The sequence below is a fragment of the Anabrus simplex genome, chromosome 1 (genome assembly GCF_040414725.1).
Source record: "Anabrus simplex isolate iqAnaSimp1 chromosome 1, ASM4041472v1, whole genome shotgun sequence".
NCBI classification, from domain to species: Eukaryota; Metazoa; Arthropoda; class Insecta; order Orthoptera; family Tettigoniidae; genus Anabrus; species Anabrus simplex.
Genome location: NC_090265.1, coordinates 1,800,173,038 through 1,800,196,819, shown reverse-complemented (window position 1 = coordinate 1,800,196,819; position 23,782 = coordinate 1,800,173,038). Strand labels below are relative to the sequence as shown.

The following is a 23,782-nucleotide window of genomic DNA, read 5'->3' as shown; positions in this document are numbered from 1 at the left end:
TCCTCGCATATCGTACAATCTCATTCCTGTCACTGTGTGATGAATCACTGCTGTTCTAGCTGCCATCTCTCCAAAACATCATCTGTTAGGCTGTGGTGGTGTGTTGAATGCAATCCTTTTAGTTATCTGCAGACACATTTTCAAGGGCTCGTACGTCATGTAGTTGGTTTCTCGCCCAACTTCACACGAGTTCAATGGGATCAAGAATGCAATGATAGGGTGGATGTTGCAGAACAAAGCGGCCTCTTTCCTGTGCTCTTTTGTCTGAAATATACGTATCATACAGGTTTCACACTGACTTTGCTTGCTCAAGCAGTTCTGCTTTGACCATATCACTTTGTGACTGTCCAGCTAACTAATAATCTGGTCTTTTCCCATAGCCATTGGGGGCATTTGTTCCCATTTCACACAAATGCTATTTGTTTTACGTCGCACCGACACAGATAGGTCTTTGGCGACGATGGAATAGGAAATGCCTAGGAATTGGAAGGAAGCAGCAGTGGCCTTAATTAATTTGCCTGGTGTGAAAATGGGAAACCACAGAAAACCATCTTCAGGGCTGCCGACAGTGCGGCTCGAACCCACTATCTCCCGATTACTTTATCATTCATCTATTAAGAAACTGAAAACTCAAAACAATATTCTTCAGAAACTGTGCGGGTCAACTTGGGGATAAAGTGGGATCCAACGTTACGCGTAGATATGTAGGACGAACTCTATTGCAGAAACTTATGTTCAATTTTGTGTTAGCCAGCCGGTTATTTAAATGGAAGGTTGACACTTCTGTTTTACTTGCATTAGGACAAAGTCTCCATTTCTTGAAGTAGACCTCTAGAGTGGCAGGTCCCTCAGTTTTCTTGAGATCTCAGTGTTGTGTGACTAGTGCAATATCATCAGCATAACAGAATTTTCGGCAGTCTAACTCAGGAAGATCATACACTAGAGTCCCTTTGATCCGAACTGAAATATTCAATTTTTTTTTTAATACTCCTTACTGTAATGAAAGATTATAGAATGAAGATGTACTTGCATTTTATTAGTTATATTTTACTAGAATAACTTAATGTAAACATAATTACACATCATAAATCATCAATCACTGGTCGTTTATCTTTACAAAGTCCGTTAGTTTCTTTTACCTTAGTGATTGGAACCTACTCGAAGATGCAGTGTTGAACCAGCGTCTCATAAACATCACATCAGTGGGGGTAGCAGCGGCATCTGAATGTGACACTAGTTGTTCTTCGTCGTCACTCTGTTCCAGATTCTTTCTCCACCATAGCTACAATTTCTTGGTCTGTCATCTTCCATCCACTTGCTAATGTCATTTTCATTGGCTTCCTCACACCCAGGAAGGAGATTAACATTTGCAGACGCTTCTGCTACTCTCGATGAATGTGAGACTCTGCCACAATTTCTTCCACGTTTTGCTCATGACACCCTCCGATGCCTCTGCTGCCCAGTAAACCACGTCCTTTACATTCACGTCCTTCAGTTCTTCTATTTTTTGCTAGTTGCTTTACATCGCACTGACACAGAGAGGTCTTATGGCGACGATGGGGCAGGTAAGGCCTAGGAATGGGAAGGAAGCGGCTGTGGCCTTAGTTAAGGTACAGCCCCAGCATTTGCCTGGTGTGAAAACGGGAAGCCACGGAAAATAATCTTCAGGGTGCCAACAGTGGGGTTCAAACCCACTATCTTCCACATGCGAGCTCACAGCTGCACGCTCCTAACCGCACGGCCAACTCGCCCGGTTTTTTCAGTTTTGAAGCATAGTAAGTGAACTGCCATTCTCAATCACGTACCTGAGAAGTTTCTGTTTATACACAAGTTTTACATTTTGCAAAACGCCCTGGTCCATTGGCTGCAATATTGAAAATAATATTAAGCATGTATTATGTGTAGGTAGCCTGTTTGTGCAAGTTAAATTTAGAGTTCTTAGTAAATTCAGAAAATTTCTAGAAATCTGCTCATCTGAATAGTCCCATGCCAAACTACCATGGACGGAAGCGAGAGGGGGCTGGTCTAGCACTTAAGTCTTGCTCGCGATTGGTGCAGTCAAAGCATAAGCAGGTGGGCCAATATGGCAACGTCCCCACCATAGCAAGTTGGCATGGCGGATGCTATAACCATTAAAATACATGTCATTTCTGAACCTCTAGCTTTAATTTTTGACTTTGAAGAAAGTCACAACTGGTATGCCACAGGGCCCTGTCCTCGGTCCATTTTTATTAATTCGGGTAATCAATGATTTACCACAAAATGTCAAAGCTCATGCTCTTATATCCTATACAGATGATACAACGTTAATTACAAATCACCAGAGTATCTCAGGTTTGCATCAGATGTCGCAGGAAGCTCTTGCAACTGCAATGATGCATTGGTTTACATCCAATAGGCTGTTGTACAATCAGGATAAAACTCAATTTCTCACACTAGGTTTATCCAAAGATATTGAAAGTCAGTCAGTCAAACTTTTGGGTTTTCATATTGATGCCAAATTGAACTGGAAAACACTGATCATGTTTGTAAAACAGTATCACAAGTGGCCTATTTGATATGGAAATTGAGAGATTTAGTTAGCAATAACTACCTAAGGATGGTGTATTTTAGTCTCTTCCACTCACGCATTACTTATGGACATATTATGGGGGAATTCTTTTTACGTATATAATATTCTTCTAATACAGGAAAAGGTTGTCGGAGCAATGTGTAGGGCAGGTTCAATTGACCATTGTCGACCTCTCTTTCATTAAGCTTAAAATACTGACAATTATAATTTGTATACTTATATTTCTTTGACATATGTTAAAAGCAATATAAATGGATTCAGTACTAGGGAAAACATTCACCTTCATGATACTCGGGACAAAGCATATATTGACATCCCAATTCATAGGCTGTCAAAAACTGCTCATTCACATACAATCACTTGTTTATGATTGTTTAATAAATTACCACATTCTGCAAGGTCCACTCCTTTTAAGTAATTTTAAAAGGGAAATTTAAGATTGGTTAATAGAAAATGCATTTTATAATACCTCTGAATTCTTAGAAATGCATAATGTTAGTATTAAGTTTTAATAAATGGTGTTCTTCATTTGGCCTTATTAATATTAAGTACTAAATTATCAGTTGACGAAGCCTATTTCATTGTATATGGTCAATGGCAAATAAAGATTCTTGACCGATCCTAGTTGGCTTCGGCCATGAGCTATATAAAGGGGTATACCAGGCCTTGCTGAGCTTCAATCCTTCCTCTTTTCTATTCAAGTTATCGAGATGTTTGTGTATATCAATAGCTTCCTTGTAGAGGCAGGCATGGAAGTGGGATGTTGTGGCCGGTATATCGGTATCATAACGTATTTCATGCTCTCTGTCAAGCAGCACATGCTCCGCTACTGACGACTTGTCATACTGCCCCAGACGACAGTTCCATTTTGTGCTCAATCAGGCAGGTCTTTTATCATATTGAATCCAGCCGTGAAAGCCTTCATACTTATCAAAGTGTAGTATAGTTCCCTATCATCAAAATCAAATCATCTTTCTGATTTGCTGGAGTATGATAATCTATACCAAGGAGAAAGGAGGAGTTTTTAATAATGTGCAATTCCATAAACCTTGCAAACATATTCTTCATCCAAAATAGACCTCACATAAATGGACGTCTGGCATACCTGGCTAAACAGCTACGTTTGAATTCTCAAAGACAGCTAAGAAACTTGAGAGAAAAAGATAAAGATTTATGTAACTGTGATGAAAGGGACATGAACAGTTGTTCTTCCCGTGGCAAAGCCTGGCTCATAGTGTCATCAGCAGTTTCAATTACTTTTGGTGGAAATGATGACTGGGTCATCCTTGTAACTGAGGAGTATGCTCAAATCTTATTACAATGTTTCACCTTTTCAGATGAACAAGACATGTGCACTTAGACTGCGCTTAGGAATTTAGTAAGGCTTCAAAGTTCCCATCTGAGAAACTTTCCTCACAATTTCACTCCTGAATAAAGTAATCAATGTGTCCCACTGCTGCAAAATCCTATCCAAACATCATTCTTGACAATGACCATTGAGTAGGTATATGTTTCAGAATTGTACCTAATCTCTGTGTTAAGTAAAGTTTTGAAATTCTCGCTACTGCTCTCTCCTCTTAGCTCTCCTTTCCAGATAATAAGATAGGTAAGAGTGTATTCTGCCCAAAGGCAGGTCCGAACCTCCACAGAGGTGTGTCTAAGCCGGAGTTTACGTACGGTAAGGTGGCCAGTTCCTTTCCGCTCCTCCATTCCCTTAACCCCCACCAACAGTATGTGGCAAACCATCCAAATCTTGACCACGCCCAATGTTGCTTAACTTCGGAGATCTCACGGGATCTGGTATTTCAACACGGCTACGGCCAAAAGCCTGGATTAAATTTCAAACCTCGCTGCAGTGCAGAACTTCTTCCAAACATCACACCTCCATCTGTTCGTGTGGCTGCTGGTCACAATATTGTGAAGAGTGTATCCCGCGCTCGCGTATAAACATCTGCATGCCGCACTGAGGCACTCCGTCTTGGCTTGGCAGCCATTGAGAATGGAGCTCCCGTTGGATATTACCGCCAAGTACGCGCAATTATTCAGTTTTTGAACGCAAAAGGTACTGAACCAATTGAAATCCATTGACGGAAGACGCCAATTGGCTGAAGATGACACGGAATAAGCATTGAAACCGGTTCCATTTAATAATTAAATGTTGTAATTAATATTATAGCATGGTTTTGTATTGAATAGGTGGACTCATTATTTTGTTCCTATTTTAGTGTATGGTGAGTCGTGCATAGATGTCAAAAATGTTCATAAGTGGTGTTGAGAGTTTGCAGCCGGTCAAACAAACTCACGACGAACAAAGGAGCGGAAGACCGTCAATTTCCGTCTAGACAGTCATGAACGTTCAGCAAATCATGTGTAAAGATCGGCGGATCACCCTGGATGATCTCTGCACTTTGGTTCCTGAGGCTTCCTGAAGCGTTGCTCACAGAATTTTAACGAAAAAGTTCAAATACCGGAAGGTGTGCGTAAGACGGTTGCCACGCACGCTGATTGATGACCACATGCGGCAACGAGTTGATTCTTCCCGCACTTTTCTTCAATGCTTTGCAGCCGAACAGGGCTCAATTGTCATGGGTGACGAAGCCTAGGCGTTACACTTTACACCCGAGACCAAGCAACAATCACGCCAATGGCGACATCCCTCTTCGCCAAAGCTGCGGAAATTCAAGCAAACACAGTCTTTCAGTGAAGTCATGACAACTGTGTTTTGGGATCGAAAAGGGGTATTGTTGGTCGACTTTACGCCCACTGGGACCACAATTAACGCTGACAGATACAGTGAGACCCTATTAAAACTCAAGATGCGCAATTCAGACCCGAAGAAGAGGAATATTGAGCATGGGCATAAACATTCTCCATAATATCAACGCCCGGCAAACCATTGCTTTCCTGCAACAGTTTCAGTGGAACATCATCACCCACCCATCCTATAGTCCCGACTTCTTGCTCAGTGACTATCACTTGTTCCCTAAGTTGAAAGAACATTTGGCTGGAAAGCGATTCAGCACCGAGGACGAGGTGAAAGATGAGGTTCACAACTTCTTGAACAGCACGGCGGGGAGCTGGCATGACACAGGCATACAAAAAATGTCACAGTGTCTACAAAAATGCACCAACCGAAATGGTGATTATGTAGAAAAATAGCTAAATGTTCAAGCTGTAAAATGATGGAAACCATTGTAGAAATAAACAGATCTATGTATTTATAAAAAAGTAGGAGATATTTTTGGGATTACCTTCGTATTGGATCATATCATTTGCAAACTTATTTTGAACTCAGTGAAATCATATATCTAACAGTATTTAAAGAAATACGAAGTTTGATGATGATTCTTCTATGCAAGAGTCAATTCAGTTTTTATGTTGAGAAGTTTACACCAATAAAAACAAAACTTGTGGTATGTACAACTAATTAAGGGCCTTAACCTCTGCCTAGCCAGGTGGCCTGCCGGTATTTGCGTTCTACATGATCAGTGTAACAATATCCTCAGATGTACTGCTGCTCATATCAACAGCTCCCCACTTGGTCCCACGAGGCTGAATGTATCCTCTTCCAAGCTCTCCATGCAGGATTAAAATTCTTGAACAAGCTGGGAATAAAAGCCAGAACATCCGAGTAACAGGAATGTACACTAATGCTACATCACAGGGCTAGTTACCAAGTCAGATGTAACCTGGAAGGTGTTTTCGCAGGTTTTGCACTCGTTGGCAAGATCATTTATGAAAGTTGTGCCAGCTGCACAGATAAGTCTCATTCACTGCTTGCCGTGAGCCTGCATCCGGGAGTTAGTGGGTCGAGCCTCACTGTGGGCCGCCCTGAAGATGGTATTCAGTTGTTTCCCATTTTCACACCAGGCAAATGCTAGGGCTGTACCTTAAATAAGGCTATGGCTGCTCCGTCCCACTCCTAAGCCCTTCCTATCTCATCGTCAGCATAAGATCTATCTGAATCGGTGCGACGTAAAGAAATTACATACGTCATCATTATAGACCGTTATGCCTTTCAGCGTTCAGTCTGCAAGCCTCTGTCAATTTACTAAACATCTCCACAATCCTCTATCTGCAACTAGTGCTGTGGGCTCATTTAGTTCTATACCCTTTATCTTTAAATCATTAGGAACCGAGTCTAACCATCAGCATCCTGGCCTACCTCTTCCCCTCCTACTCTTCATAACAGAGTCCATTTCTTTCCTAGGTAACCTATCCTCCTCCATTCGCCTCTCTTGACCCTACCACCAAAGTCGGTTTATGCGTAAGGCTCCATCGATCGAGTTCATTTGGATATGCTAATGATTGGACTCTAGCAGTACAAGATAAATTCATGGAAAACACTGACAGCTGATCTTACCTCCTTGGGATAGAACTTTTGCAAATGGAGATTACAACCGAATCCAAATAAAACAGAAGTTAAATGTTTTATACTTAGCAACAAAATGGATAATCGTGAACTGAAGGTTCAGTTTGAGAACACTTGTCTTGCCCACAACAGACATCCACAATACCTAGGGATTATTCTTGACATAACTCTGTCCTTCAAGAAACATCTTCAGAAAACAGCTGCTAAGTTACGATCAAGGAACATCATCTTACAGAAGCTGTGTGGAACCACCTGTGGATCATTAGCATCTACCCTACCGTCTTCATCTCTTGGTCTTGTGTATTCTGCTGCAGAATACTGCTCATCCATATGGCTGAACAGCAATCACACCAAATTAATTGACACTCAGGTGAATCACACTATGCGTATGATAACAGGGACAATTAGATCTACTCCCACTTTCTGGCTACCTGTTCTATCCCACATTCCACCACCTCACCTCCGTCGGGAAAATGCCCTCTTACTAGAATATAAGAAAATATAGTAGAAGCCCGCTATAGCGAGTACGGCATATAACGTGAACTCCATTATAACGACAGCTTTTTTCTGTCCCTTGAAAATTCTTATATTAAAATGTGTATTATCCTTTGGTTACAGAGGGAACCCTATCACAGATGCATCTGTTATTACGAGCAATTAAGCGTGCATAATATTTTTCACATTATAAATATTTATGCACTCGAGCGAATTATATCGAATGTGTTCGATCATCTTCGGTACAGATTTTTCACTACGTGCATTAGTGAACACTCTCGACGACATTTGAACTCGAAGGCGATATCTGAGTCGATTACTAATACTAGTCGACCGGTGTTCTATAAACACAATTCGAAATGAAAGAGAACATGTTTCCATAATAAATGCATAAGTAACGTGGCTGATAGCAGTAGTTAACTCGTTAGAAATAAAGGCTGAAGTAAATGATCGCTTAATTTTAAAACTATGCACTGAAATTAAGCAAGAATGCGATACACCCCAAAATAGGGCACAGAGTGGATGACTGATTTTGGAGGTTAGTTTATTCAGAGAAACCTCGTTAGGCGTTTCTGCAGGGGACAAGGAAAGATAATGTGTTAAGCGAAAAAAACGTTGGATTTTCTTTTTTTTAAACAAGTTGCTTTACTTCGTACCAACACAGATAAGTCTTATGGGGACGATGAGACAGGAAAGGGCTAGGAGTGGGAAGGAAGCACCCGTGGCATTACTTATACTTTTGAATACACAAATAAAAGCTATCCAACACGAATATATAAACACTTTGGTTTTTTTTTCTGGCATGCATGCATTTTTTGTCGTGTATGCATGGGTATAGTGAAATATATAGGCTATCTACCATTTCTAAAGATGCAATGAGAGTATTAAAAGCCGTGAAAAAAACAAAAAAAAAGAGAGAACAAATATGAAAACCTTTCCCACTGGGGCTTATTAAATAAAATGTGTACTAGAAGGTGTGTAAAACACCTGTCAGCACATATAAAAACATTTGCAGTGGGGCCACATAAATGTATCAGTTCATCATTGCAGATCACTCACTTTCTAAAACAAATGTCAGCTGAAATCTTATATTAAGACCAGTGAGTTAAACATTGTTTTCTGGTCACACTCTTCAACCATCAGCCATGTGCAAGAGAAGTGACTTTGATCATCATTTTGAACGCGACAACACTTCGATCGACTCGAGTCGAAACTCGAAGGTGCGAGTTTCAACATATGGGCCACAGTTGAAAGATGTGGATGCCTGTCCACTTCCTGGATTTTGTCTTCATTATTAAGCGATTTCACAACCTTTTCAGTATCTATAATTGCGCTACCACAAGACAAACATGCATTACGCGAATCAACTTCACACGATTATGTTCCTAATCCTTACGTAGTCTATCACGCGACAAATATTCGCTACCCTTCACTGTGTCACTCAACACAGAATAAATTTCTAACTCCAGAATGGAATGCAAAATACAAGCACAAACAGGCTTACTGGGTTATTCAGCCATATCAACGAAAACCGGAAAGCAAAAGTGAACTTTCCTCATATAATTTACTCTACATTTCCGGAACTCAAGGCAAATCCCCGTTTTTACGTAACTTTCCCTGACCTGGCTCCTGTGGCAAGGGCTCTAATCTGTGCTGGAAATAACGTTCCTTTTATAAGGGATGACAAAGAACAAGTTCAGGGCTGGGAAAAATGTGATCGTACTGAGTGGTGATAATGAAAATTTGTGATGCGATAAGTGAGGTATGTTTAACAGGATTTAATACGACGTGAATTGGGACTTTGAATTTACAATGTGCTAGGCGAGAGATTGTCTTAATGAGGAACACAGTACGAGGTTTCCCTGTATTTTCTTGTGGCTGGTTAAATTTCGGAAAGGCTATTCATGATTAATTTATAGCAAAAAGGTGATCATTACTTTACTGTTGCTTGAAATATGTTTTCAGGTTACATAAGAGGTTAAGTTAGGTGACTCTGTTTGAAACATGTGCCACAGAAGCCACTGCAATGATACTACACAAATTTTTCAGAATGAAATTGAACATACGCGTTAGCGTTGACTGGGAATTAGAAAAATAACTTACGAGTAAGCCGTGGTAAGGAAATCTGCAAAAAATGCAAGTTTTGAACAAACCGTTTGCTGTTCCATACCTATTGTAACGTGTGGGTTTTTTCTCCAACGTTTACAAAATCGGATATAACAACAATCCGCTATAGCGAGTGAATTTTGAGCCGTCAAGAATTCTTGCTATAACGGAATTAATACTGTAACTAACAACAGTCAGTTGCCAATCCATGGTGACATGAATGATGCTCTTATCAACAGGCTAAAATCTAGCAGATGCTAACATTAATCTACTTCAGGCCTGGAAGCAGGTAAGGATATCCAGTGCTCCATCAGAATATCACAATCTACCATGGCTGAAAAAAAAAAACCAAAGGGTTTTGAACTGCCATGGAAGATCTGGACAACCATCAACAAAATTCGCAATGGCCATGGCAGATGCGCGAACTCTCTCCATAAATGAGAAATACTTAATTTGGCGGCGTGCAGTTGTGGTGCCATGAAGCAAACAGTTCGGCACATTGTGGAGCGGTGACCTCTCACCGCCTACCAGGGAAAGCCTAGAGACTTTTTTCTGCTCTCACCATTGCGTGCTGACTATGTAAATAACTTGAACATCTAAATACTCCAAAGTGTAAATATTATGTATTACTACTGAGTTTATATGTAATGTGATGTGTTAGCCGTATGCTAAATAAATAAATCCAATTCCTAACTTAGCCTTTATCTCCTCATTCCCAGTACTCTCCTGCCATTGTTTGTACCAGCAATCACTCTCGCTACTTTCATGTCTGTTACTTCTAACTTATGAATAAGATATCCTGAGTCCACCAGCTTTCACTCCCATAAAGCCAAGTTGATATAGATGTTGATTCCCATAGGGAACCTGAAATATTTGTCCCGAATTAGTAAATTTATAATACCAATATAGTTGGTCCATTATTGGACATTATAAATTTTCCAACTAACTCATTCCTGGTTGCCAGCGTTTCGCCCCAGTGTGCTTAAAAAAAAACCAACCACTTATTGTAAGTTCAGCATAATAATATGAGGCACTGTTCCCAACTCTGCTAGCTTAGCGATAAAATTATGAAAGGAGTCATTGGCCTTGTAAAACTGTAATATAGTGAATAAGTTTAGGAAGACAGGGAATGTGATAAGAATGTAAATGAGTATTCTCTAACAATACAGTGACAATAAAACCGAGGAGGACTTGATAATGTATCATAAAAGTCACAAAAGACAAGGGAGTTCCAAATTCTCTGACAGAAAAGCAACAAAAAAGGTACTATATTCCAGGTAAGATTAGAAGTCATAATCTCCAGCATTGGATACTTTACTACTTAAACAGGTTACATACGGAGTCATTTTGTCGAGGCAAGGAGACTTTGAATAAAACACAGGTTCCCAGTTGGCAACCCATCTGCCAGCAATCCTGTAAGAGAGTAGTCAAGGCAACACAGAAGCCGTTTACATCATTATCTCCTGGTTGAACTGTGGCTATGTGTATGCAATAAAGTTGAGGGTGGATATTTTTTATTTATTATTGAAAATTCAAGGGGATATGTCACAATGGTTTCAATCACTTTATATGTAAATCAATTTAGAGTTATGTGATTTTGAACTTCATCTGAATATATTTATTTATGTTTCCTAGTTTCTGCATGTTTTCATCCTAAAATTAATAGGAAAATGATCATAAATTTATTGATAATATAAAACAAATTGCAATTACTAGAATATTCACATACTAATGAAGACTCTCACCTGTCGAACATGCTGCGACACCAGAAAGAAATCGTACCAATCCCTACGGGTCACAGAATGGTCCACGACAGTTCCAGGCCCAGGATTCACTAATTCATCGCCCTGCTCATGCTGCAATAAAGAATTATACAAACTGTACATAATAAATACATGAAATAGAAGGTATGAGCCTTTAGTAAGGCTTCCATTTCATTTATTTAACTTCCACTGCATATATGGTACTCTCACCTTTCTGCATAGTTGGACTAGAGGTGGTTGATAGCTGAATTAAAAATGCCTGACAATCAATCAATCAATCAATCAATCAATCAATCAATCAATCAATCAATCAATCAATCAATCAATCAATCAATCAATCAATCAATCAATCAATCAATCACTACTGATCGGCATTTAGGGCAGTTGCCCAGGTGGCAGATTCCCTATCTGTTGTTTTCCTAGCCTTTTCTTAAATGATTGCAAAGAAATTGGAAATTTATTGAACATATCCCGTGGTAAGTTATACCAATCACTAACTCCCCTTCGTATAAACGAATATTTACCCCAATTTACCCCAATTTGTGACCTTGAATTCTAGCTTTATCATCATATTGTAATCTTTCCTACTTTTAAAGACACCATTCAGACTTATTCGTCTACTAATGTCATTCCATGCCTACTCTCCACTCGAAGATAGGAAACTTAAAAGGGTCCACCTTTTCAATACAAATAAATGTTATAGTTTATTTACAACATATATTTACACTTGGAACTAGTTTTGACGCTGTTTGGCGCCATCTTCAGCCAAAATGTGGGAAAAAGGCTAGCATGTATACATTTATATTACAAGGTGTTACATTAGTGTGATTAAATGAGAGAACATGAAGACACGAAGAGCAATGTCAGTTTCAAAGTGGTCCTGAAGGGTGAGTCGAACTTGTAGAAACATGAGATAACATAATCACTTGAACAATAAAACATATAAACATATAAACTGTAACAAAACCATGCGGAAGTACGAGATGATTGGCATTGGAGACTCAAATCATTTCAGACACTCTTCCATTGAATGTTGCCTGCCGCGAGTGTAGTACAAAACATAGGTTATATTTCAATAAACACAATCTTCTCAAAAATGCACATAACATTATAAAATATTTGGGTTGAGGTGAAATTTGGCAGTTAGGGATTGAAATCACTTATTCAATAAGCGTCAATTCAAAAAACAGTTGTAAAGGGTGAGACAAGAATTGCACAAGCGTGGTTTGGACACGATAAATGCAAAAAACACATGAAACACACTCGAAAATGTAGGTTCGTGATGGATTTGGCACAAAGGGTCTGCGTTTAATCATATACAATCGATACAATACAATCAATACTGATCTGCATTTAGGGCAGTCGCCCAGGTGGCAGATTCCCTATCTGTTGCTTTCCTAGCCTTTTCCGAAAATGATTTCAAAGAAATTGGAAATTTATTGAACATCTCCCTTGGTAAGTTATTCCAATCCCTAACTCCCCTTCCTATAAATGAATATTTGCCCCAGTTTGTCCTCTTGAATTCCAACTTTATCTTCATATTGTGATCTTTCCTACTTTTATAGACGCCATTCAAACCTATTCGTCTACTAATGTCATTCCACGCCATCTCTCCGCTGACAGCTCGGAACATACCACTTAGTCGAGCAGCTCGTCTTCTTTCTCTCAATTCTTCCCAACCCAAACATAGCAACATTTTTGTAACGCTACTCTTTCGTCGGAAATCACCCAGAACAAATCGAGCTGCTTTTCTTTGGATTTTTTCCAGTTCTTGAATCAGGTAATCCTGGTGAGGGTCCCATACACTGGAACTATACTCTAGTTGGGGTCTTACCAGAGACTTATATGCACTCTCCTTTACATCCTTACTACAACCCCTAAACACCCTCATAACCATGTGCAGAGATCGGTACCCTTTATTTACAATCCCATTTATGTGATTACCCCAGTGAAGATCTTTCCTTATATTAACACCTAGATACTTACAATGATCCCCGAAAGGAACTTTCACCCCATCAACGCAGTAATTAAAACTGAGAGGACTTTTCCAATTTGTGAAACTCACAACCTGACTTTTAGCCCCGTTTATCAACATACCATTGTCTGCTGTCCATCTCACAATATTTTCGAGGTCACGTTGCAGTTGCTCACAATCTTGTAACTTATTTATCACTCTATAGAGAATAACATCATCCGCAAAAAGCCTTACATCCGATTCCACTCCTTTACTCATATCATTTATATATATAAGAAAACATAAAGGTCCGATAACACTGCCCTGAGGAACTCCCCTCTCAACTATTACAGGGTCAGACAAAGCTTCACCTACTCTAACTCTCTGAGATCTATTTTCTAGAAATATAGCAACCCATTCAGTCACTCTTTTGTCTAGTCCAATTGCACTCATTTTTGCCAGTAGTCTCCCATGATCCACCCTATCAAATGCTTTAGCCATGTCAATCGCGATACAGTCCATTTGACCTCCAGAATCCAAGATATCTGCTATATCTTGCTGGAATCCTACAAGTTGAGCTTCAGTGGAATAACCTTTCCTAAAGGAAATGGCACCGGTGCGAGTGTAGTTCAAATGTTAGTTAGGATTTAACAGCCTCATAGAATTGCACGTGAACTCTGAACTTATGTTGCGAGATTAACTTGGCAGTGAAGGTTCGAATTGCAGATATTCAGTAATGTCAATTCAAAACAGTCCGTGAAGGTGAATGCAAAAGCTATAACTCATACGAGTTGGGACTCGTAAATAATATTTTCAAATATAAATAACATATTCAACTTTCCGTGGTACACGGTGAAATTGGCAGTTAAATAATTAAAATTTTGTAGGATTTCTTCGTCAGGTGCCATATAAGTCAAGCGCAGCGTAAGTATGAGACAGGGCTCAACATATCCAAACTGGTACAAATGTATATTTGAATCCAAGTGTGAGATGAACATGGTAGGTTGACTGTGCCAGCATTTGTGGTGTATTGTTGCAGCGTTACGTGTAGGGTGGGGGCAGGTTTCTATGATGTTTATTGAAGGACCTAAGGCGGTAAAGCTATGGCGTGAAATGAAGAGGAATAGACCGTATTGGATAGTTTAGGTCTGGGGAGCGGCCATTGTTGGATGAGGAGGGGAGAGGGAAGGAGTGGTAGGGGAGGAGTGGAAGGAGGGGAAATATGGAGGGTGATGTGGTGAAAGTGTGTGGCGTGACAAAGTATTATTCATAATGCGACAGATCTATTTTTCGGGATATTAATGTTTTTGAAAAATTCAATGAGAAAGTCGAATAGGATCTTTGGTTTCTCTGAGATATCATTTAAGTTTAGGTTTGGATTGAAATATTGGTCTAAATGAATATAGAGGTTTTCAGTGACGTCTAGGAAAGAACCTTTGTTTAGAATTTCTAATACCTCAAGATCTTGATTTATTTCAGTAAAGTTGTGCTTGAATTCTTTTATATGTAGGCCGACCGCGGAAAAACGGTTGTGTTTTATGGCATTGACATGTTCTGCATATCTGATTTTAAAACTGCGTCCTGTTTGCCCTAGGTAAGAACTTTTGCAGTCTTGGCAAGAAAACCTATATACACCTGATTTATTTAACTGCCAATTTCACCGTGTACCACGGAAAGTTGAATATGTTATTTATATTTGAAAATATTATTTATGAGTCCTAACTCGTATGAATTATAGCTTTTGCATTCACCTTCACGGACTGCTTTGAATTGACATTACTGAATATCTGCTAGTCGAACCTTCACTGCCAAGTTCATCTCGCAACGTAAGTTCAGAGTTCACGTGCAATTCTATGAGGCTGTTAAATCCTAACTCACATTTGAACTACACTCGCACCGGTGCCATTCAATGAATGATTAAACGCAGACCCTTTGTGCCAAATCCATCATGAACCTACATTTTCGAGTGTGTTTCATGTGTTTTTTGCATTTATCGTGTCCAAACCACGCTTGTGCAATTCTTGTCTCACCCTTTACAACTGTTTTTTGAATTGACGCTTATTGAATAAGTGATTTCAATCCCTAACTGCCAAATTTCACCTCAACCCAAATATTTTATAATGTTATGTGCATTTTTGAGAAGATTGCATTTATTGAAATATAACCTATGTTTTGTACTACACTCGTGGCAGGCAACATTCAATGGAAGAGTGTCTGAAATAATTTGAATCTCCAATGCCAATCATCTCGTACTTCCGCATGGTTTTGTTACAGTTTATATGTTTATATGTTTTATTGTTCAAGTGATTATGTTATCTCATGTTTCTACAAGTTCGACTCACCCTTCAGGACCACTTTGAAACTGGCATTGTTCTTCGTGTCTTCATGTTCTCTCATTTAATCACACTAATGTAACACCTTGTAATATAAATGTCTACATGCTAGCCTATTTCCCACATTTTGGCTGAAGATGACGCCAAATAGCGTCAAAACTAGTTCCAAGTGTAAATATATGTTGTAAATAAACTATAACATTTATTTGTATTGAAAAGGTGGACCCTTTTAAGTTTCCTATCTTCCATTCTCAGTTCAATACGGACAAAAATGAAATTCTTAGATTTAAATCTCTCCATTGACAGCTTGGAACATACCACTTATTGTAGAATGCTAATTAGTTTATTAATAATATCACCTATTCAATACATTAAAATTTTTAACAATTAGGAATTTATCATTATTACCATAAGAATGAGAGACATGTTTCGCCTTTCATAGAAAGCATCATCAATCAATGTACCTCCTCAAGTTTAAATCAGGTACCTAATTTATATTTAAATTATAATTACTAAGAATTAGTATTATCATACTTACAGTAGGAGCAAGGCATATAACAGTGTCCATCAGCCAAGGACCGACTTGAAATTATTCAATAGTATCTTCAATACAAATCCATAATGATATTTATCACTTACACACCACTTAGTCAAGCAGCTCGTCTCCTTTATCCCAAGTCCTTTCAGCCCAAACTTAGCAACATTGTTGCAATGCTACTCTTCTGCCCAAAATCACCCAATTATAGTTGGTCCGTTATTGGACATCATAAATTTTCCAGCTACCTCATTCTTGGTTGCCAGCGGTTCGCCCCAGTGTACTAAGTTGGGGTAATCAGTTGGTAAATAGCACACCTACCAACACACATGGCTAGTGCATACCGTGGAGGTCACTGCGTAGGCTACTACCCATACATCGAGCTGCTTTTCAATGGATTTTTTCCAGTTCTTGAATCAATTTTCATCACAGTCATTATCTTTCAAGTATGCCCTAGCTTTTGCTCGAATTACCAACTCCTCATTGGCTTTCTGGTATTTCCTCCTCTTGAATTCAACACTCAAAAGGGAGGTAGATTCTGACTGAAGAGAACATGACTGAACAAATCTGACCAATACGTCAGTTAAAAGACTAGTAAGTGTCCTCCTAAGAAGATGTATGGCTGGAGCATCTTGTTGCAGAAATATATTCACAGAGTTAAAAACAGGAGGTGTACTCTGAAGAAAGTAGCAAAACAGTTTTGTGTGTGGGTCTTGTATGAAAGATTTCACAGTTTCAAACTGCTTGGTGGTCTCACTTTTATGGTGGGTCTCACTACAAAACATGAGTGTCAAAGCTTCCCACTGTTCAAGAACTCTATCAATAGACTGAAGAAGCGAGAGCCAATGGGTACTAACATATTTCAAAATTTTGTGACCCTCTGTGCCACAAACAGCCTGATAAACTTTCAACGTGTTTTGTCTTTTAGAACTCTTGTCAAGATAGTAATATAACTGAACCAAAAAGTTCTCTACATTGACTGGCAATTGGGCTGCTGCTTTTTGTGCACAGATGTGTATGAGATGACATGAACAACCTGGGACATAAACAGAAGAATGCCTGTCCTTCACAAATTTGGCAACACCTTTATTTGCCCCTATCATTGTGTATGCATTGTCAGATTAAAAAGAAACGCAATTTTCCCATGGAATGGCTAAAGAAGACAATTCACTATTAATAACAGAGAAAATTCCCTCACCGGTATTGTCGGTACTCTCTAACAATGACAATAGAAGAGTTGATATTTGACCTCTTTGAGCATTAAAGAAAGAGACAACTATAGGATAAAGTTTAACTGCATTTGAATTCGTACTACCATCAGTAGGCAAGGAAAAAGGCATTATTTGCAAAAGTTCACTTAATTCCTGTTTTGCCTCAGATGCCGTGTATTGAACTAAAGCAGAGGTTTTAGTTCTTGCACAACCATATTTCTGAGATATTTTAGAGTTGGGGGAACATTGATCTAAACAAATTTCCAGCGTGGTCGTAAACTGATAACGGAATATTATGCTCCAAAAGAAATGATGTGAACAATAATTCGGCATTTGTCACCGCAGTTTCATTACTTTTTTACGAAGAATGATGAAACAGACTGGTTTCGTAATTTTGATTCACTGTATGTGTGATGTTTCTTGGATTCTATGTGTCTTCTGCAATCATCTCGTCCACCGTGAGCCACAGAGAAATCACACGAACACACACTGCAGAACACGTGGTTTTCACTAACACATGAGGCAAGTAAGCATGGCCATTCCTTTGTGTAACCATCTCGATATTTCTGTAACACTGCTGTCTTCTTAGAAGAAGATGCAATTTGACAATTGCCCCGCTTCATATCACAAAACCAATCACTACTTTTCGAACCAAAGTCTAGGATAATTACAACTGAAATGCGCGAAATATACTATTCTTTCTACGTACACGACAGAGAGCTGAAAGCGCGCACTGGAGAACAGCAGAGCAAGGAGTAGAGCCTACCTCATGGCAGACTTGATACGTCATTGGCGTGTCATTCTAGCTGAGAGCAGCGTATATCTATGTAGCTGGCCGTGATTTCACAACGCTCGCAGGAAACAAAAGGAAGTGACGACCAAATAACTGCCAAATATGTTTAGTAGCCAACGTACAAACATTGAAACGAGGAGGGTTAACCAGTAATGCTCTAAGAGACTGAACATTTTTTACTTCTTTCCTTTTTTCGCAGAAATTAATTTTTATCGTGACAAGGTTGCTTTTCCGTAATAATTTCCCCTTCGACCGTAATGCTGTAATCGTGAAGTGAAATCCGTAATCATTACGGACAATCCGTAATAGTTGGCACCTCTGCAATACTAAGCAAGCGCCAAAGGCATCCATAAAAAGGTTAGGTGAACACTTTACAGGATACTACCAAAATGTAAATGGACTTGGAAGCAAACTAACTGAATTTAAAATTTTTTCATGTTTAGCCGACTACGACTTCATGGTATTAACAGAAACAAACTTAAATGATGAAATTAGTGATGTGGAACTCAGAATCGAAATGTATTCAATTTTCAGATGATAGGTCTTCTTTAACGAGTATGAAGGCATCCCATGATCTGTATTAACAAGAGGTTTAAACCTACTTTGATACCGTGCATTAACACAGTTGAACAGTTGTTTGTGACCCTGAGTTTTAACACCACACAATTAATCATTGGTGCCGTATACATTCCGCCAAAGTCTCCTGTCCAAAAATATTTCGAACATTGCAGTGCTGTTGAAAAAATTATGTCAAATCTCGACAACCATTTATTGCTCATTGTTGGTGACTACAATCTACCACATCTTAATTGGATAGTAAATGAAGAAACATCTTCTGGCCTTGTGTCAGAAGGTAACCACACTATGCAGTCCAGTTTAGTTATAGACACTTTTTCTTATCTCTGTTTAAATCAGTTTAATGCTATCCTAAATTTTCTGAATCACCTTCTAGATTTGGTTTTCAGGAATTCCAGTTCCATTGAAGTAAAATCTAGTAATGAAAGCATTGCCCCCCTCGATAGACACCACCCAGCATTAGAGATTTCTTTACCTATAAATGCGCTATACAATTCCTTGTCTGCTGATAGTTATTTTGATTTTTTAAATGGTGACTATAATGGACTAAATTATTATCTATCACAGTTCAGCTGGAAGGTGATGTTTCAAAATGTATCAATTGAATGGAAGAAAACCACAACAGTATAAGTGACTCTTTTTAAAAGTGAGTTAAGTGTAGGATGTAACTCCCGGAGGATGTATCCTTTCACCAGCAAAGAGATACAAGTGATAGCGGTAATATTCTGCGCTCTAGTGATGGGTGGTATAACTACAAATAGCATGCTTTATACGAGTGTTATGATGTTTAAATGCCTTTTTCTCGGAATGAACAAAATGCTACTTCTACCATTATGGTTTTCATCCATTCAATTGATAAAGCAGTAGAAACTTTCTATTCAGTACTACATTATGCCATGGAACTTTACATCCCTATACGGAATTTTAAGATTCCCAAATTCCCAAAGTGGTATAATCATAAATTGAAGTCACTGATTTTTGAAAAGAAGAAAGCACACAAGAGATAAAAAATCTCAGGTCTCAATAATGATTATCAGCATTTCTCGAAATTAAGAAATGAATGTAAGTCTGAATCTATATCTTGCTATACAATGTATGTCTCCAACTGTGAACAAAGTATTACTTCCAATCCACAGAAATTCTGGCAATATCTAAGTTCTAAAAGGTCATGTAATAATATTCCTTCAACAATGCATCTTAATGAAGTTACAGCAGATACTGGAGAAAATATTGTTAATCTTTTGGCTAACTACTTTTCATCCATTTATTCTTCTTATCAGAATAGTAGTAGTATGTCATATGATTATTTCTCTGTCAACCTATCAGTTATAAACATTAGTAAGGGTGAAATTTACAACAAACTGATATCTCTGGAATTAAAGAAAACTGTAGGACCTGATGGTGTTTCAACGTACCTGCTCAAGTAATGCTCATTTATTTTATGTGAAGCACTCTTTTATCTGTTCAACTTATCATTAAACCAAGGCGTTTTTCCAGAGGAATGGAAGAAAGGATTTGTTAGTCCAGTTTTCAAAAATGGTGATAAAACTGACATAAAACAATATAGACCAGTTATAATTTCTTCTCATATTTCCAAAATTTTTGACTCGACAATTCTTGACAAAATCACACCTCTCTTTAAAAACATCATCATTGATGAGCAACATGGATTATTTTCAGGACGGCTAATCTGTAGCAATCTTCTTTAATTCTATCAGTTCCTCTAGGATGTAATAGAGAACCACTCCCAAGTGGACTGCATTTATACAGACTTTCAAAAGCTTTTGACACTGTCGACCACAATATCTTGCTGACACGGATGTTGATTCCCATAGGGAATCTGAAATATTTGTCCCGAATGAGTAAATTTATAATACCAATATAAATAGTCCGTTATTGGACATTATAAATTTTCCAGTTAACTCATTCCTGGTTACCAACATTTCGCCCTCGTGTGCTAGGTTGGGCTCATCAGTTGATACCTAGCACACCTACCAAGACGCTGGCTAGTGCTGCAAAATCCAACGAGCTATGGGATTAATGGGCCTCTCCTCTCATAATTTGAATCGTATCTTAAAAATCGCCTGCAGATTGTTAAAATAAGGAATCATTTTTCTGCACCTATTATTGTTACCAGTGCAGTTCCAAAGCGTCTTACCTTGCGCCCTTACTTTTTACTCTCTACATAAATGACATTAAAGAAATACTTAAGAATTCTGAATTGCTTTTGTTTGCTGACGATGCAAAAATCTTAATGCAAATTAATTGTCCACTTGATTGTTTAAAACTTCAAGAAGATTTACATCAACTGGAAAAGTACTGTATTCAAAATGGGTTGAAACTTAATCGTGACAAATGTAAAATAATATCATTTTTTAAAAAACAAGAAGAAAATATCATTTCAGTACAAATTTAGTAATAACAACATTCTAACTCCTGTTTCACAAGTTAATGACCTTGGTGTTTTATTCAGTTATAACCTATCATTTAATGAACATATTGAAAATATTTGTAAGAAAGCATTTTAAAGACTGGGTTGCATTACTAGATATTCTAGAAAATTTTCAAACTTAGCTACCTATCGATTGCTGTATGTGTCTATGGTACGCCCTAATAGAGAAATAAAGAGACTAAGAAGGAGGTGCAGACTGGAAAGAAATAGAGTTAGAAATGGCTGTGGAAGTAAGGAGAAATTGAAGGAACTTACTAGAAAATTGAATCTAGCAAAGAAGGCAGCTAAGGACAACATGATGGCAAGCATAACTGGCAGTCATACAAATTTTAGTGAAAAATGAAAGGGTATGTATAGGTATTTTAAGACAGAAACAGGTTCCAAGAAGGATATTCCAGGAATAAATAATGAACAAGGGGAGTGGGTATGTGAGGATCTTCAAAAGGCAGAAGTATTCAGTCAGCAGTATGTAAAGATTGTTGGTTACAAGGATAATGTCGAGATAGAGGAGGACACTAAGGCCAAGGAAGCAATAACATTTACATATGATAACAATGACATTTACAATAAGATACAAAGGTTGAAAACTAGAAAAGCGGCTGGAATTGGTCAGATTTCTGGGATATACTAAAGACAATGGGTTGGGATATAGAACCATATCTGAAGTACTTATTTGATTATTGTTTGGTCGGAGGCGCTATAGCAGATGAATGGAGAGTTGCTATAGTAGCCTCTGTGTACAAAGGAAAGGGTGATAGACATAAAGCTGAAAATTACAGGCCAGTAAGTTTGACATGCATTGTATGTAAGCTTTGGGAAGGCATTCTTTCTGATTATATTAGACATGTTTGTGAAATTAATAACTGGTTCGATAGAAGGCAATTCGGTTTTAGGAAAGGTTATTCCACTGAAGCTCAACTTGTAGGATTCCAGCACGATATAGCAGATATCTTGGATTCTGGAGGTCATACGGACTGTATTGCAATTGACCTGTCTAAAGCATTTGATAGGGTAGATCATGGGAGACTACTGGCAAAAATGAGTGCAATTGGACTAGACAAAAGAGTGACTGAATGGGTTGCTATATTTCTAGAAAATAGATCTCAGAGAATTAGAGTAGGTGAAGGTTTATCTGACCCTGTAATAATTAAGAGGGGAATTCCTCAAGGCGGTATTATCGGACCTTTATGTTTTCCTTATATATATAAATGATATGAGTAAAGGAGTGGAATCGGAGGTAAGGCTTTTTGCGGATGATGTTATTCTCTATAGAGTGATAAATAAGTTACAAGATTGTGAGCAACTGCAACGTGACTTCAAAAATGTTGTGAGATGGACAGCAGGCAATGGTATGTTGATAAACGGGGTTAAAAGTCAGGTAGTGAGTTTCACAAATAGAAAAGTCCTCTCAGTTTTAATTGCAATCAATCAATACTGATCTGCATTCAGGGCAGTCGCCCAGGTGGCAGATTCCCTATCTGTTGCCATCCTAGGCTTTTCCTTAATGATTTCAAAGAAATTGGAAATTTATTGAACATCTCCCTTGGTAAGTTATTCCAATCCCTAACTCCCCTTCCTATAAATGAATATTTGCCCCAGTTTGTCCTCTTGAATTCCAACTTTATCTTCATATTGTGATCTTTCCTACTTTCATAAACGCCATTCAAACTCATTCGTCTACTAATGTCATTCCACGCCATCTCTCCACTGACAGCTCGGAACATACCACTTAAATACAAAGTATGTTACAAATGTTTATTTATATATCCACCTATTCAATACAAAGAGATCTTTTTAGAAACTAAACATTATTATAAAATGTTAAGGGACATGTTTCGCCGATATTAAGGGCCTCAAATTCAAACCTGTATGGTGAAAAATCAGTATCAAGCTGCAATTTTAGCCAAGGACATTCTAATATTTTGTATGTTTAGACTGACACCTATAATGATATCCTCTTTTTATGGCTTGTAAGAGCAATCAGGATAATGATTTTTCGCCATACAGGTTTGAATTTGAAGCTGATGATGCCCTTAATATGGGCGAAACATGTCCATTAACAGTTTATTATAAAATTTTGTTTCTAAAAAGATCTCTCTGTATTGAATAGGTGGATATATAAATAAACACTTGTAACATACTAGTATTTACGTACATTTCAATACGGACCTAACATGAGAATTATAACATGTAACATACCACTTAGTCGAGCAGCTCTTCTTCTTTCTCTCAATTCTTCCCAACCCACACTTTGCAACATTTTTGTAACGCTACTCTTTTGTTAGAAATCACCCAGAACAAATCGAGCTGCTTTTCTTTGGATTTTTCCAGTTCTTGAATCAGGTAATCCTGGTGAGGATCCCATACACTGGAACCATACTCTAGTTGGGGTCTTACCAGAGACTTATATGCACTCTCCTTTACATCATTACGACATCCCCTAAACACCCTCATAACCATGTGCAGAGATCTGTACCCTTTATTTACAATCCCATTTATGTGATTACCCCAATAAGGTCTTTCCTTATATTAACATCCAGATACTTACAATGATCCCCAAAAGGAACTTTCACCCCATCAACGCAGTAATTAAAACTGAGAAGACTTTTCCTATTTGTGA

The 23,782-nt window shown here is 38.3% G+C and overlaps 1 protein-coding gene across 3 annotated transcripts in view; it reads right to left on the bottom strand.

Annotated features, from left to right (window-relative positions):
- The window catches only part of AGO3 (Argonaute 3), a 466,191-nt gene that overhangs the window by 47,001 nt on the left and 395,408 nt on the right, over positions 1-23,782 (bottom strand). For all 3 annotated transcript variants that reach the window (XM_067138589.2, XM_067138590.2, XM_067138588.2), the window contains exon 15: positions 11,291-11,401. In XM_067138589.2, coding sequence (XP_066994690.2) covers positions 11,291-11,401 — 111 coding nt within the window. The remainder of the gene's footprint in view (positions 1-11,290; positions 11,402-23,782) is intronic.